A 17,058-nucleotide genomic window follows, 5' to 3' on the forward strand; every position below is an offset into this window, starting at 1 on the left:
AATTCGAATAATACACAATGTGGGTTATCAGGAGCATACAAACAAGCTTTTTTTAGAGTCAAAGTTTCTAAAATGTATTGACATTGTGGACTACCAAACAGCACAAGTAATGTACAAAGCAAACAATATGTTACTACCAGGTAACATACAAAAACACTTTAGAGACCAGGAGGGGGATTATAATTTAAGGGGAATTTTTTATTGCAACTTTAAAGTTCAATTTAGGCGTACAACCAGAAAAAAATGTGCAAACATGAAAATGTTTCAACTTAAGCTCAAAGACATGATTTTAATGAGCTACAGGGATGAAGAAGGTGCAGGATTTCACTAGGTTTGTGTGTGTGTATGTATTATGTAATATTCATTTGTATGCATAGATATCACAGATTTAGTTATACAAGTATTGAATAGATTATTGAATGATATTTAGTATTGATGGAAAGGGGGTGGGAGCAATAAGCTATGCTTCTTCTCACTCCTTTTGAATTTGCTTTTTTTTGTGTACTGCTTGTTATTCTGATGTTTCTGTTTATATTGTTTTTTTTTTTAATTGCTTTATTCAAATAAACATTTCAATCAAACCTGGGCTTCCATAACACCTCAATAGTGCCACAGGCTAGTATTTCAGACTTTTATACATGAATGTTGAGTACTGGTGTCCTGTCTTATGTACAAAAAACTTAAATAAAAATACTTGAATAATAACAGTGCCACAGGCTGATCACATCCATGCCACGCCCCATTGATGAAATAATTTCTTCAAAAGTAGCCCAGACCTAGTATTAACTGCATACATTAATGTACTTTTCAGATGGTCGACATTTCTCGTTTAAAAAATCATTTTTTTAGTGGTCTCGTAAAATATTCTAATTCATTGAGATAGGATTTTTAGATTTTCATGAGCTGTACGCCATAATCATCAAGATTTAAAAGATTTTTTTTAAATACTTCTCTTTATGCACACTGAATGGAGAATATATTAAAGTTTCACTTTTTGAATTATATTACAGAAGAAAATGAACTTTTACAAAATATTCAAATTCAGTGAGATGGAGCTGTATATTGTGTGTGTGTGTGTGTGTGTGTGTGTGTGTGTGTGTGTGTGTGTGTGTGTGTGTGTGTGTGTGTGTGTGTGAGAGTGAGTGAGTGAGTGAGTGAGTGAGTGAGTGAGTGAGTGAGTGAGTATATATATATATATCATTTGCATATTATAATGCAAACACTTACAATTTAATTTTGTCATACAATAAATCATTGTCTTCGTGTAAGTAATCAACTGGGGAAGTTTCATGGTGATAACAATCTAATATAGGTATGGTTATAGGTATGGTTTCCAATTTTGGAGCTCTGGCTCATGGACTTAGAACCAAAAAGAACTGAACCGGTTCCCATTGGGAACCAAATGGTGGAAAAGGGGTCTCTGACACTGTTGTTGTCTACATCCTACTATTCACTGGTACCACAAATTAATATCAGGCAATACACTGCCATCATGTGGTTGATAAAGATACTGGCGGTAAGAAAGTGCTTTTCAATTTCAAGGACCATTATTTATTCTGCATTTGAGCCAGGGACCAGTCCATCTGATGAGATGTAACCCCAATTCCATGCTGTATTGGTGTGGTACCAGTACCATAGACACAGATGTTTAACAATAATTTAACTCTTGAGAGTGTAAAATGAAACTAAATGGACCCTTGGGTCCTTTTATTTCCATTGTAGTCTGAAGAGTTAAAGATCTATAATCAATCAATTTGGTAAACAACTCTCTGTCATTTAGCTGGGGACCACCACCTGGAACCCCCTCAAGGACCATTGGTGGTCCCCGGAAAACCACTGCATTACGATGATTACAATGGACTAGATTACTAGAGTAAAGTAGGCCTACTCCTGTATCTCTGTCCGATTACAACATTCTTCTTTCTCAAGAGACAGCCACTTGTGAAATGTAGGAATACAAATTATACAATCATGACACAGGTAGGTTAGCAAAATAATAGAAGAACTGACTGTGTCAGACTGGGCCAAAACGTATTACCACACACCTTTAAGTCGTGTAAAGTAACTTATGACAGCAGTTACCTGACAGCCAACTAGCCGATCACAGTGCGACCTGCCTTGCCGTCTCGTCTCTACGGTCTCTAGGATCCAGAGTCAGAACCATAGACTGTAAAAAATATGGACAAAGCGTTGAAATGAAGCCTGTCAGTCCTTGCAATGGAAGTCGCCATCTTTCAAGCTCCGTTTTGGCCCAGTTCAGGCCAGCTGGCCCATTGGCTGGCCCAGACAACGAGGCGGGACTTCTTCTTCGTTGGTTTTTATTTTGACTCGAGTGGGAGGGGGATCCCGTTCATAGACTGTAACGGTAGCCACGCCCCTCAGAACATGCGCGACTTTATGGTAAAAAAAATTATAAATGGGACCATAATTTTCCAAAAATAATATTATGACATTAGAAATGAGACTTTAAACTAGTGACTGAAAGCAAAAAGTATTCATGACCATGTTTATTAAGGTAATACAGTCTAGGTGAAGTTGGGTCAGAACATAGCCAGACAGACTCCGCCGGTCGGGTCGGACTCGGCATCGTGTTCGTCTGTCCAATGAGGAGAGAAGAGGCCGGAGAGGGGCGTTCTGTTCAAGTTAACGGCAATAGCTACTGTTGTGTTTTGTCCTCATTGCTCACTGGTAAACAACATCGTGAAACGAATGACACGCGATTGTGAATTTAAAAAATCAATAAGGTAAGCGAATAAAACACTGTTCACACAATGCAGACAGTCCATTGTAGACTACTATTAAATGCAACGCTATCACGACACGCACAGTAGGCCTACTTTAGCAGAATAATATGACAACATTAAAGCGTGGAAATGTTCGTGCACATAGCGTGGAAATGTTCGTGCACATTGTACGACATATATGTGTGCGGAATATTGTGGTTAGGCAGCGAAATCTAGACTGAATGACGATTTCCTTTCGGGAGGTACATTGTGTACTTATTGGAGAAATGTCTGAGCATGGCGGCCACACAGCCGCTCGCTCAGTGTATAGATTAACCTCGCATCACCAGGCTTTCTGCAGTACCTGTGGAAATCCCGGTTTCTATTTACTTCTCAGTGCTCTGATCCGGGGTCTACCTGCCGCATACTGTCTGACTCTGTATCTAGTTATCCGCTGTAGACCGGATCTGCAACCTACTAAGCGAAATGATCCTATCCTAGTATAGACTGAGCGAAAACGTAAACATTACGCTGACACAGGGTTTTAAAGAACAATCTTCATATGACCACCGCGCACTGACTGTAAACGTTTGAAAAAATGGACAAACGTTTCGGCTATCCAGCCTTCATCAGTGTCACTGATGTAGGCTGGATAGCCGAAACGTTTGTCCATTTTTTCAAATATGAAATAAACTATATTTGAACTGCAGTCTTGGTGTGTGCGACCCACTACCCTTTATTTTGAGGGTTTTAAAGAACAAAGCTGCGGCCAGGTTCTTCAAATCAAATTGTCAACACGTGCATTTTCCTTCTGTGTCCATAATTATGTTGAGGCATCATCATGACACATTTCTGAATGCGTGAATACGTTTCTTAAATATATTTTGTATTAAACCGTCCTATCCTAGTCCATTTTCACATTCAAATGAATTAATGATGTGACTTTCTGTCCAAATCAACATGTTCAGCAGAAAGCTCTCGGTATGGGCAAGTCACACTCCCTGTTTGCCAAGCAGAAAGCCTCAAGCAAGGAAAATCTGACAACGGCTGATGATGGAACAGATGCACAGAGTGAGGAAGATAAGCATAGAGATGTCTCTCAGTTCCCCTATGTGGAGTTCACCGGAAGGGACAGCGTAACATGTCCTACATGCCAAGGCACAGGCAGAATCCCAAGAGGTGAGACTTAATTGCTGCTAATAATTAGAAATGTGTACCTAATTACTTCAGCTGTGACTGCGTTTAGTACCACTATCATACTGCAAAATCCTGAGTGATTTCTCCTTGTAGCTACAACTATGATCACTACTACTGTAAATGCAAAGTGCAGCAAAAAAAACATCCATTCTAAAATTCTGTTCAAAATATGATTTGCACATTGGACCACTATTTCCTTTTTGATGTGTACAGACTTGTCAATAGGCTATGTTGTTGTTCCAACAGGTCAAGAGAACCAGCTTGTTGCTCTTATTCCATACAGCGACCAGAGGCTTAGGCCCAGCAGAACGTAAGTCTCAGCATACTAGACCAAATTAGCATGCTTTATTTTGTGCTGAAAATAGTTGTATAAGTGGAGTTGGCACTGTTTTTCCTAGAGGATGATACTCTCTGATATTGAGTAAAAATTAGCCAATAGTACTTCCCTAAAAGAAGCGGTTTGCGGCGTGTCACACTTCTGTTTTTCTTTATCCCCACAGAAAGCTGTATGTCTCTATATCAGTTGGCCTTTGCCTGCTGCTGTCTGGCTTGGCTGTTTTCTTCCTTTTCCCTCGTTCTATTGACGTCTCCTATGTGGGAGTTAAGTCGGCCTTTGTCTCCTACGACCAAACCAGACGGATTGTCTACCTTAACGTTACAGTAAGGCTGCATTGTCATCCCCCTGCTGTTTGTTGAACCAGGATTCTAGTGTCTAGACTCGAGTCTAACAGTCTCTTCCTTCTTTCCGATAGAGCACCCTGAACATCACCAATAACAACTACTATGCCATATCAGTGACCAACATCACTGCACAAGTCCAGTTCTCCAAGACGGTGATTGGCAAGGCCAAGAATAACAATATTACATTAATTGTACCTCTGGATAAACAGCAGGTGGGTCCTAACACTCTTCTTTGTACACATGTACTGTAGATGAGCTACACTAAAATAACTAAAACCACTATTTATAGTACATCGTTTCTTCCAAACCATGAACCAATACAAAATAGATAGTAAGAAACAGGTTGTCCGAATTTTCATGTGACCAACAAAATATTTAAAATCAGAAGTAATTGATGGTCTTATTGTCCTGGAGTCAAATACCAGTCAAACATCACCCTAATACCCTATTCAGGCACAGCTGACATTTTGCCTAGTGGTCAATGCATCTGAAGATGATGACATTAATTGTGGGTGTGTTTTAACTACAGGGATTAGTTACCCATGCTGGCACAGTGCAACCTAAATGAAACACGCACAATGAATGTTTATAACTTTAGCTGTGTTTTTACAAATAAAAATGGTTGCTGTGGACTGTTGCCCTTTGAGTCAAGCACTTACAGGAGCATCAATGTTCAACCACTGAGTCAACATAGTTCAAGATATAATTATAGAAAAACCCTACTGTTGACCTAGTCATGTATGCCTTGACATATCTATTTTACAGGTTGATTACATGGTTCCAACTACAATTGCTGATGAGATGAGCTATATGTTGTAAGTATCTCATGAAATAAGATGCATAAACACAGATCAATAGTGCAATAACACAATTAAACTGCCATTATGCCTTAATCCCTTCATTAGTTAGAAATCTTAAACTACCTCTTCTTTCCTTGCAGTGACTACTGTACCCTGCCGTCCATTAAAGTGCACAACATTGTAGTCATGATGCAGTAAGTATGGCTTCATATGCTACGCCAGCAAAATAAACATTTGTCGCTTCCACCCTGCATCCTTGTTAAAGTGTTCTTGATTAATGTATTAATTCGTTTAAATGAACACCCAGAAAATAGCCAAAACAAAAATACATTTCGAACTATAAGGCCAACCTTCACTTGAAAAAAATAATAAAATAAAAGTATATGAAAGCCATTTAAAATGTTTATAGAATACACAGGTGGTCCCAAATAATTAATTACACCACTGCAAAAGACAAAGGTAGGTCAACTGTCAATTAACTACCTGTAGATTATTAAAATAGCCAATCTATATACCCTGGTGAGCTGCAACAAACTATAGGGGAATCTGGGTGGCACAGAGGTAATTCACTTTGTGTGTGGGAAGGAGTCTAGGTGGGTGGGACTAGGGAGAGTGATCTATGTTGCTGGCTGCATTAGCAACTCCTACAGGTTGGTCTGAGTGCCTGCTCAGCACTGAGCAGAACTGAGATGGAGTGTGTTCCAAAAGGTTTGCAAAATATGTTTTGGAAATCTGCGGTGGGAACACTTCATGGGGGTACCTTCGGGGTTTGCCTACAAAAAGATGTCATCATCCAGTACAGTATCACTCGAACTATTGTTATTGATGAGATGTTTATTGCTTTACAGGGTGACGGTGACGGCATCTTACTTCGGCCATGCAGAGCAAGTTTCACAGGAGATGTACCAGTATGTGGACTGTGGGGGAAACACAACGTCACTGCATGGTCATGTGAAGGTGTACTAATAAGGCTAGTGACAGCCTAATGCTTAAATGCTTTGAGTGAGATTTTTGTAGGGCCTTACTAAGCTGGATTCCACTGAAAAAAATAGGAAAGTAATGAAGTGCCAACCAGGGTAGAAAATGTATTTTCTTCCATGAAGTACAGCTGCTTGTGGATTACAGGATGTTTCAAGAATTTACCAACCAAATTGTTGCTGTGCCTGTTTGTTCAGTTCCTTCCTTGCATTGCAGGAGTATTATTCCCATCCTGGCGTCAATGTATAGTAAAAGAATATAATTTAATAATTAGGATTAATTATTTTACTATTAACCAATTAAGTGACACTCCTTATTGATTAAGTTAGTGGTTCTCAACCTTTTTAGGTTGTGACCCCCCAAAACTTCACTGTCATCTGGGGACCACAATGGTGTTCAGATGTGATGCACTTTATCTTGGGAATTTAAATGTGATGATCAAAAAGGAAAGAATGTTAATTCAGTATTGTACCGGTACTGTATGGGATGTTGTACTTTATGCCACTGAGTGACCATAGACCACTTTTAAACCCTTCTAAGGGAAAATGTCATCCTAGATACATATGACAGAACCCCTTTGACCAAGTTAATAAAACCGAATCACTTTATTACCTTTTCCCAATCCTTCCTACACAAATACTTTCACTTTGTTTCCTAGAAAGACATTTCTTTCTGTCTATGAAAATCTAGTTGTATGTATTTAATTTCTTATATTTTATTTGTTCAGAGTTCTAGCTATATTAAACCTATTTTGGGTTTCCATATCATACATATTTGGATGACAAAAGAAAATGTGACTACTGTGAATGCTATTATACGTTTTCTACCATGCATCTATGTAATAGAACCCAGCTCAGAAAGACGCATCAACATGTTTTGACATGCCCACTTGACTGGGGATGCATGATGTTGACATTTTGGCCGATATTGATTGAATAACCAATAAATGCACATACAGTTACTGATTCCGGGTGCCGATGTAGAACTGCTGGCCTATTGATGCTCGTTCAAACAACTTATTTATAATTTTTCCAACTTCTTTTATTTAATTTGTTCCACAGTTGACTTTTGATAGCTTCCCCATATAACATTGATTTAATTTTCACATTCAAACAAACAAAATTAAATATTGGATTATTTTGTCTATACCAAATGTACCGCTTTTTAAGGAGCCTTTAGCCTTCACATGGTATGTGCGCTAAAAAGTGAGGTGACCCACATGAGCACCTTTTTGATGTTTAATTGATTTTCTGCTCTCATCATTTTATGTTGAGTATAAAAAGGAGTGCATTTCTTGTGTTGAAAACATGGGAGTGTGGTTGCTGTATGTAATTCCATATTACTAATAGTGTGTCTTGCATTGCCTCCCTAGCTTCCACAGTATCTTAGCAGTAGCACATGTTGGAACACAGATCTCTAATGTTCTGGAGATTTTGTTTTATTTTTGTGTAGGATGTGGTGTCATTGTTTTAACACTGTTTTAATTCAAAATAACCAACAATTCATGTATAGATGGCCGGGTAGCCTTTAGTCTTGACTATTCCATACTATAATGCAGTGTGATAAGTAGTATCATTTTCTAATTGCAGTCTGTTCTCAAAGTGGGGCCTGGGGACCCCCAGGGGTTCTTGGGAAGGTTCCAGAGGGTCCTCAGCTAAAATTTGTTATTACAATCAGTTGAGCCACTTTAACGCTATTTTATACTTCGGCTACTCAAAAATACTAGATCTAAAAGAGAATGTAGATCTGCTATTTTTTAAGATAATTTTGTACAAATTTGAAAGAAAACAAAAGTAACACAAATATTATCTTCTTGGGCTCCCTGGCACATTATATTTTCACATGGGTTTATGGCCAATTACATTTTGCAGTTTGGGGGTTAACATGAAAAGGGTTGAGATGAGAATCGGTGCTGTGCAGAACTGTATATTAAATGTGTGATGATATGCCATTGCCCAGAGACCGTTTGTATAACTTCATAAAAAGAAAGGCTGAGGGCTCATGTTTGTCACTGCATTATAGATCCCTGCTGGATGGCCAAGAGTGCCTGTTCGAGGCGGGGTTGGCGAAAGGGCCTTTCTGTGTGGAGTTTGCATGTTCTCCCCGTGTCCCCTAGGGTAGGTACCCTCACAAAAAACATGCAGTAATCCTGGTCTCTAAACTGCCTCCTGAGACCAGATTCTACAAATGTTTCTATATCAGTGGTTCTCAAACTATTTCATGTCAAGGACCCCAGAAATATCTGTATTTGGCTGCAGACTATTTTCAAGAGTTTTCAAAACAGTACCCTTCTGCTTGTATTTGTAACGGTGAAGACCATGAGAAGCCTGCTGCCTGACCTGCTTTTTTCAACCAAATCCATGACATTATTTTGTTCATGTAAATGTGAATACTGTACAATCATCCACTGTGGTGTAGTTTTAGTAGTTTACCTGCATGAAGCAAAAGAATAAAATCACAACTGATTTAGACCTTTGTTTTGCTTTTTTTGTTTAATTGCAGAGGACTGCACTACAGCTTGCAAACACTGGGTGGTGCTGAGTTGTCAAGAAATATAGCCACTAGTGTGGCTCAGTCACTTTGTACACAGCATGAAAGCATGAAGATTCTGGGTAAATTGGAAAAGTATTTCAAAAGCCATGATCCATGCATTTACATCAAATGTAAAGAGAAACAAATCTCTGAGCTGAGCTCTATTATGAAATGGTAAATGGTGCATTTATATAGCGCCTTTATCCAAGGCACTTTAAATAGATTGTGCATTACATTCACCCATTCATTCATACACTGATGGCTGGCAGAAACCATGCAAGGCAGGGGTTCAGAGTCTTGCTCTGGGGGAACCTGGATTGGAACTGGGAACCTTGCGCTTGCATCCAGCCTCTACCCCTGAGACACCGCCGTGGGAGGGCCTCCCCATATCCAGCTCTTTAGTAAACAAACTATATTTCCAGTTTGGGATAATGAAGCTGATTTGATCAAATCAGAAGAAATGGTAAATGGTGCATTTATATAGCGCCTTATAGTTTATCCAAGGCGCTTTACATAGATTGTGCATTACATTCACCCATTCACACACCGATTGCGGCGGAAGCCATGCAAGGTACCAACCAGCACATCGGGAGAAATTTTGGGTTCAGTGTCTTGACCAAGGACACTTCGACATGTAGACAGGAGGAGCCAGGATTCGAACCGCCGACCCATGGATCATTGGACGACCTGCTGAGCCACAGTCAGAGAGATAACTTATACAGGACATAAACAAGTGATATTGGAAAGCGATGAAGGGGGGGGGGGGGAACTGGAACACTATAAAATGTTGCAGACTTTTTTTTTACTAAAGAGCGGTAGGGATGGGGAGACCTGTCAGACTGTCTCTGATAGCAAAAATAACAGAATATAGAGCTTTCACTTTCACAACAAATGAAAATTAAAGCACTTTTTTACTCAAAAGATATCACTTAACACCCCTTTTTAACATTTAGCATTACCATTAACTGTACATTGTGTATTATTCTTTGTTCAACTATCTATTTGGCATATGTATAACTATCACTTTCTTTGTCCTTTGTCTTTGTCCTTGACCTCATCAGTCTGCTAGACCAGCGTGTCCCAAACTTTATAGCTCAAGACCCAAAAGACAAATGGACACAGTCTGCTAGACAGAGCTGGATGCATGTCACTGTGCTACTCTGTTGACTTCCACACCAGGTCTCCAGTGAGTACCGGTATGTTCACATCTGTTGTACACATTAAGAACGCCAGTTCACTTCCTTTGTAGGATTCAGGTCAGGAGCTTTGGAGCCTATCCAGTCCGATTTACCAGGTGCACTGCAGACAAAATGCAGGAACACATACTGCACTAAATTCAATCAAGACCAACGATTCTCTGGTAGATAGAATATCACTTTTGGTACAGAGGAGGGTTAATGTTAGTATGTGTGAATGCATTTATTTCTCCCACATCCCACGGCCCCATGCATGTGTCCAAAGAGCTGAGTGAGGAAGTGGTTTCTGAGCCGGTAGTCAGCCAAGACTGGATTCTGCATTAATCCTTAGTTCTTGTATGGCAACTGACTTCGTAAGTAGCCAATTGGCCCAATTGAATTGGGTAATTTCCAAAGGACAAAAAATGTCCACACACAGATATAGATATGACCATAAGAAAAGGGGGGAAAAATGCACAATGCATGTTCTAGTGGTTGGCGTAATGAAAATGGCTAAACATATCAACAAAAGCCAAACTACAGTATATAGACATGGTCAATTTCATTTCGGCCAAGATGAGAGCAGCATCCTAGATAGATTTGTCTTAATTATGACAATCATAGATCATAGAGTAGACTCAGAGTTTCCTCTCTCCAGGCATAAGGAAATGGCTTTTCCAGATGTAGCCTATACTACTCTATATGGACCCAGGACCGCCATCATAAAGGAAATCATGCCAACTTGTCTCAAGCTATTGGTTAACCATACTACTATATAGCCAGCAATGCTTACATGAACTGAGGTAGATATTATTGCATTACTCTATTCCTCTTGAAGTAAATATGAAGTGTGTCAGAAAAGTAACAGGACTGTGGCAGTTACACTCATGACTCAAAGCTAATTGAGTAACCACTTATTTCACTGTGCAACATCTCACCACTATTCTGCTCTAATTTTGTTCACTTCTCTCTAGAGGTTCTCTCGATGTCGTTTACTCCAATGTAAACGACTTAGGACTTGACAATCGGTGATCGGCAATTTACTAGAAGCCGTTCCTTTATTTATACCATTTAAGTGGTATAAAGGTCAATCAGATATATAATTTCGTTTGCATCTTTGTGACAGGCCTGAATATTCTCCCCTTCCTCCCAACACACACAGGAACAGTTTTGACGTGGGTTTTGACATATAATAATTTTGGAAATATTAAAATATTCCCCGTACGCACAAGATCGGTATCAGCCGATCGTGAGAAAAACAATCGGGATGAATGACCATAACAGGTCTGTAACTGAGAGTGTTCAAATGGTTCCATTTATACTCTCTCAGAGTTAAGGGGGCCCTTGCAAATAAAACATTTGACAACCCGGGTCTCCAAATATGTCTTGACTTTCAGTAAGTGGGTGCTATGATCAAAATAAGAACATTATAATGGTGGGTACAAAATACATTTGCCACGGACAAGACCAAGTCTACCACGGACACTGCATGGAATGGAACTGAAGGAGGCACAAGCATGGAGCAAAGAATGAATTTGAAATTCCCGGTCAAGTTGGGTTAGGGTTAGAGCCAAGGTGGGCTACTAGAGTTAGGGCTAGCCCCTAACCTTCCACTACGACCCGGATGGAAACCAAGAGACAGAGCCTGCTACAACTTCAGCCGCAGACCCAAAAAGGATATCAAACATCAAGGTCATGCTCATTGCTGATGGCAGCCTAGTGGGTCCTCAGCTAAATGATTAATAGTTAGGATAGGGCGGGTGGACCCCAGAGACCAGTGTACACTTCCTCTGAGTTAAATGAACACTTTAAGATTTAACAGTAGGCCTATAGTATTGGGTGCCAGCCTAGCCTAACCCTTTTTCGTTCATTTCCCAGGGGAGGGGGCAATAGCTGCACCCTTAGAGCTCCGAACATGTACAAATGCAAAATATAGGTTTCTTAACCTGGTGCCACAAATGTTAGAGAGGATTACGGGGTGATTGTGCAATGTATTAGTCTGTACTTTTCAACAAAGAAGTGTTTTAATCCCGTTTGTGGTCGAACGCGATTTCCCCCTTGTTTACTTCCTGTTTACGTTGAGCAATTCGAAACTGGCCCCCGTAAAATCTGAATCCCCCACCCCCTTTTCCCCTCTCTCACTCACTGTAGCCTATATGTTTTTTCCCCTTTTTACCTCCTCTATGATGATTTCCTGTTTTTGGCTATAGTGTATAATATACGTCTCTAAAATAAGTGTTATGATGAATTGGACATGGTGGACCCTATTGTAAACAAGTGTAATGCTTTATGGCGTCGTCCAGTTAACAGTTTTGCTTGCAGAGTTGTGCTTGAAATGTACTGTAATTCTCCAATCTGTTAATAAATACTTAAATCAATCAATCAATTCAAAAGGTTGGGAATCACTGCAAAACTTCCACATTTTGCACTAATAGCACACCACACTGCTGATATAGCACCAGTGAATCACTATAAACAGTACTTCTTGGATCTGTTCTTTTTTGGTAAGCAGCAGTACCATAATTATGAGCAGTACAACAACATTATCTTCCTCAGGCCAGCCCCCAGAAGAAAGCAGACCACCCCACCTACCCCCGTCCCCACTCCGTCCCCTGCTGTGCTGAGTGACATTGGCTCCACTAACCTTGTTGGTAGATTCCATCTTTCTAGTTGCAGCCACTAGCCAGGGGCGAGGAGAGGTGGTTGTTTGACAGACTTTCTGCACGTCACATTTTTTCTTCCAATTCCATCTTCTTCCAGAGTTTAACTCAAAAAGTCGCGAAAAGCCTAATTCATCAGTTGATAATGGGTCTTGCTGTGCGTCTTTCATCTCCTTCCTCAACGGCGTTGAGTAGGACGAGGCGGCTCGCACAGCTGCTGCTCTTGCTGGCGGTGGCGTTCGTGGCCATGTGTGCCGCGCGCGGCTCCGACGCGCCTCGAGGAGTCGCGGTGGGCTTCGTGTTTGATCCCGCTGCGCGGTGTGATCCGCCGTGCAAACACGCAGGAATATGCATCCGCAACAACACCTGCTTCTGCTCCAGAGGTTATGAAGGAGAGACCTGCCAGTATGGTGAAGTTACAACCTTTTGGTTATTTCAACCCTTTTGATTTCAAGGATCCCCAGTTTAATTATGCATTATTAGGCCACGGATAAGATATTTTATTAATTTATTTTGTAGCCAAAAAGTGAACCCAGACATGTTGAGTAGCCTACACCAACGTTTTATGTTTAGTATGGGTCCCCAGCATGTAGAAACTGCCGGATGCTAACTTGCATATGTTGAGCAATTTTCATAATTGGCATAATATGTGACCATAGAACAACCTATAGAAGGCAAAATATAAAAAAATTCATTATGCTTTATCTAGCATGTGATGTGTCAAACTAGGGGGTTTTCATGATGCTGAATCCATTCCAAGCATTAGTTTTGCAAAAGAACACTCATTGGGCTTAAAACGGCCATGCCCACACATCATACATTTGTGATGACGCCCAATGAGTGTTTTTTTGCAAAACTAATGCTTGGAATGGATTCAGCATCATAGTTTGACATGTCACATGCTACATAAAGCATGATGACATTTTGAATATTTTGCCTTCTATAGGTTGTAATTGGTATGGTCACATATTATGGCAATTATGAAAATTGCTCAACATCCGGCAGTTTCTACATGCTGGGGAGTGGGGATCCATACTAAACATTTCTATCATAAAATCTTGGTGTACTCAACATGCCCGGGTTCACAATGGGGCTCTATGGGCTGGCTACTAGACTATCTCTGGGACCCCAATGTAAGAACATTTCGCCATGTTACATGGTTTGGTCCGATAGTTTGTAATTTGGTGCACATTTCCTTATGTCTTAGATAGGAAAACTGTAGGCCTATAGAAATAATAACTGCATGTGAAACTCTTATCAAATGATTGTACGTTTTCTAATATAATTTCCCCTAGAATAATAAAATAACCCCTAGGACTCCAGGGCCCACCAGGGCCCATGCAGATATCTGTCAGTGTGGTTTTTATTTGGCAATGTTAGAAATGATAATTGATTGATACACGGTAAACACAGACTAACGTTACATTTATGTGTTGAATGGGATTGAATGCTCTGGTGTTGAATGCAGCTAATTGTTATCCCAAATGTAAGAATGGAGGAGAATGTCTTCGTCCAGGGAAATGCAGATGTCGCCATGGATTTGGAGGGAAATACTGCCATAAAGGTAATATGTGTTGTTTGCAACTTGTCGGAATGTTTGAATAAACCGACTTAAGGAATCACTTTATTATGGCATATGTAGGCTATTGAAATCAAGTGCAAAGCTTGTATGCTTTCTGTTTGACAGTGTTTCTGTTTTTAGTAAATTGATTACAATGTTTTTCCCCTGAATTTCCATATTTGCCACTATGAAATGATCAATCCTTCGATCAATCAAATCATTCAAAATGAGACAGGTTGAATCAAAGTCTCATTGATTCCACTGCTGTGTATTTGTCAGTGACGTGTATTGGTGGATGCTGGAATGGAGGGGAATGCATTGCTGTCAACGGAGTGGCCAAGTGCATCTGTCCATCAAGCTGGTCTGGCTCCAAGTGTCAAGAAGGTCTGTTTATAGCCTTAAGTACCCTATTAGCACCAAAGGTCAATGTCCCCAAATGACTGGCTGATGTCTCAGCTGGAACTATTCATCAAAAGTTGGCTTGCTGACTTTGGCCACTTTCAACCAGCCTTCCCTATTTTGGGCATGTCGAAATAGCAGATCTACAACCTCACAATGTGATGTGACGCATTGTGAGCTTGTAGATTCACTATATTGGCTTATTTCCCCTGTGACACAACAGAGTGTAATTGAGGCTAACGTGGCTAAAGGCTTTCCCTAAAGGCTTTCCCAAGGCCAAAGTTACTGCCATGTGGAGTATCATCTGCCACAGTAACAGTCAATCCAGTTATCATGAATGGGATATCATTTTTTTAGCCTATACAATATACATACTCCTATAGAATGTATTCTTCTGGTGAATGGTGATTTACAGTATATCCGGTATTTTGAGAATGTGTTACTGTGGTCCGTTCCCCAGCTATCTGTCCCCAAGGGTGTAGGAATGGAGGAAGCTGCGTTGCCCCAGGAATCTGCAGCTGTCCAGAAGGGTGGCTTGGTGGAGCCTGCCATACTGGTTAGTGTCTGTCCGACCTTTTCTCGCACGCCACACACACACACACACATGCACGCGCACGCACACACACACACACACACACACACACACACACACACACACACACACACACACACACACACACACACACACACACACACACACACACACACACACACACACACACACACACACACACACACACACACACACACACACACACGCTCCAGTGCTAAATAATACTGCAGTAATCAGTTTAAGATCAGTTTAATAAGTAAGTAATCAGTTTAAGATGAGGCCAAATGGTTTCTTCTTTTGCACTGAATGATACTGTAAATCTGCCACCTACCTACTATAAGGCAAACTGTCCCTCCGCTTATCATTTATTTCTCCAGGTGCGATAAAAACAGATGAGTTCATGAATTCTCTTTAAAGTTGTCATTGGGTTTGTACGATGAATACCGGAGAACTCGCCAGTTTACCAAGACAATTCTTCATCGTTATGCTAACATGCTGTCTTCATCAGTGTAGTATGTCAAACTCACAGATGTTATAGTTCATTTCCAAAGTGATGCAATTAAATGGTCAGCTAGATGATGATAAAAAGGTGAGTATGTGAATACCAATGATAAGTAGATCTACCATTTCAGGAATTGTTTACTAATGAATTACATTGTTTCTGTACTTTGGTGTTTAAACTTTTAGCATTCCTACTTTCTCTAGTGTTAACTCTAAACAACTATCCTCTCTCTCTCTCTCTCTCTCTCTCTCTCTCTCTCTCTTTCAATTCAATGCAATTTAAATGAAGGTGAAGTAAAACTAAAATGCACTAAATCGCGGCGATTTCTCCGGATACCTGTACTATTAGGTTTTAAAAGTTCCTAACCGTTTTGTTTCTTATGTCTCTTATCTCCTTGTTTCTTTCCTCAGTGAAATCCACTGTCCTTAACAATTTACTTTTGGCTGAAAGCACAACACAGACCCCCAAAAATGAGTATTTAACCCTAAAAAGTGGCATTCTTTTGACATTCTCAGAGTTCAACTACATTTCCACGATGTAACCTTTTCAGTGAATATCATTTTTATTTGGACTGATCTGTATATTTGAGTATGTTCATCTAATTATACATCTAACACAACTGCAGTGGTTGTAGTCGAGACATTTAAGATCCTGAGGTCTGGTTGGACTGTAGGACTACTACTGGTTGACAAGTGGTACTGCCTGAAGGTAAAACTTATATTTCTCCCCTGAGTAAGTAGGTGTGCTCTATTAGCTCATTGGTAATAAAAAACATCAGCACTTGTGCAGGGGACCCAGATTCGAATTGTGGGTAGGACAAATTAATAACAGATGCTTTTTGCCTTGGTTCAAAGTTGCCGCTTTAACACAGAGGATTTTTAGTACACGATCAACCAAATACTTTCCTGATTGTTTTCCCTGTCTCTCTCTGTTGTAGCTGTATGCAGTCGGCCCTGCCTAAACGGAGGGAAGTGTATTTCTCCCGAAACTTGCCGCTGTCGCCCTCCTTACTCTGGCCCTCACTGTGGGGAAAGAAAAAAGTCTTACTAGTTTGCCCTGTATGTCTGTTTTAAGCTTGGTGCAACAATAGCAGATCTACAAGATCACAACACATTGCAGTGCAATGCATTGTGAGCTTGTGGAATATTACCAAATGGTTTGAACTGCAGGTGCTATGGTAGTTTTATTGTTTTAACATGTTTCTGTAAACCATTGAACCCGTTTAAAATGTATCTTTGAACTGTATAAACACACTATGTACTGTATTTTGCGACATTAAATGAATGTTTGTGAAATG

At 40.2% G+C, this 17,058-nt stretch overlaps 2 protein-coding genes across 3 annotated transcripts; both read left to right on the forward strand.

Annotated features, from left to right (window-relative positions):
- The first annotated feature begins 2,588 nt into the window (after positions 1–2,588).
- tmem106ba (transmembrane protein 106Ba) lies at positions 2,589–8,376 on the forward strand. 2 transcript variants are annotated; one of them, XM_080767626.1, is made up of 8 exons: positions 2,589–2,744; positions 3,695–3,902; positions 4,167–4,230; positions 4,421–4,580; positions 4,673–4,813; positions 5,367–5,416; positions 5,542–5,595; positions 6,250–8,376. In XM_080767626.1, the coding sequence occupies exons 2-8, from the start codon at positions 3,707–3,709 to the stop codon at positions 6,365–6,367; spliced, it is 783 nt and encodes a 260-aa protein (XP_080623752.1). In that variant the 5' UTR covers positions 2,589–2,744; positions 3,695–3,706; the 3' UTR covers positions 6,368–8,376. The 2 variants fall into 2 exon arrangements, with proteins under 2 accessions (XP_080623752.1, XP_080623753.1); XM_080767627.1 differs by having other exon boundaries at positions 2,600–2,744; positions 3,692–3,902.
- Positions 8,377–12,721: 4,345 nt separating this feature from the next.
- On the forward strand, positions 12,722–17,056 carry seraf (Schwann cell-specific EGF-like repeat autocrine factor). Its single transcript, XM_080768451.1, has 5 exons — positions 12,722–13,156; positions 14,215–14,310; positions 14,587–14,691; positions 15,167–15,262; positions 16,699–17,056. The coding sequence occupies exons 1-5, from the start codon at positions 12,892–12,894 to the stop codon at positions 16,809–16,811; spliced, it is 675 nt and encodes a 224-aa protein (XP_080624577.1). The 5' UTR covers positions 12,722–12,891; the 3' UTR covers positions 16,812–17,056.
- Positions 17,057–17,058: the final 2 nt, after the last annotated feature.

The sequence above is a fragment of the Protomyctophum bolini genome, assembly GCF_963924005.1.
Source record: "Protomyctophum bolini genome assembly, chromosome: 7".
Classification (NCBI taxonomy): Eukaryota; Metazoa; Chordata; class Actinopteri; order Myctophiformes; family Myctophidae; genus Protomyctophum; species Protomyctophum bolini.

What these genes read in the sequence shown, in the direction of transcription:
- tmem106ba (XM_080767626.1), top strand. Translation starts at nt 3,707, where the DNA reads ATGGGCAAGTCACACTCCCTGTTTGCCAAGCAGAAAGCCTCAAGCAAG. An exon ending in TTGTCTACCTTAACGTTACA is followed by an intron (nt 4,581 to 4,672) that starts GTAAGGCTGCAT and finishes TCTTTCCGATAG; the next exon opens with AGCACCCTGAACATCACCAA. An exon ending in AACATTGTAGTCATGATGCA is followed by an intron (nt 5,596 to 6,249) that starts GTAAGTATGGCT and finishes ATTGCTTTACAG; the next exon opens with GGTGACGGTGACGGCATCTT.
- seraf (XM_080768451.1), top strand. Translation starts at nt 12,892, where the DNA reads ATGGGTCTTGCTGTGCGTCTTTCATCTCCTTCCTCAACGGCGTTGAGT. An exon ending in TGGCTCCAAGTGTCAAGAAG is followed by an intron (nt 14,692 to 15,166) that starts GTCTGTTTATAG and finishes TCCGTTCCCCAG; the next exon opens with CTATCTGTCCCCAAGGGTGT. An exon ending in TGGTGGAGCCTGCCATACTG is followed by an intron (nt 15,263 to 16,698) that starts GTTAGTGTCTGT and finishes TCTCTGTTGTAG; the next exon opens with CTGTATGCAGTCGGCCCTGC.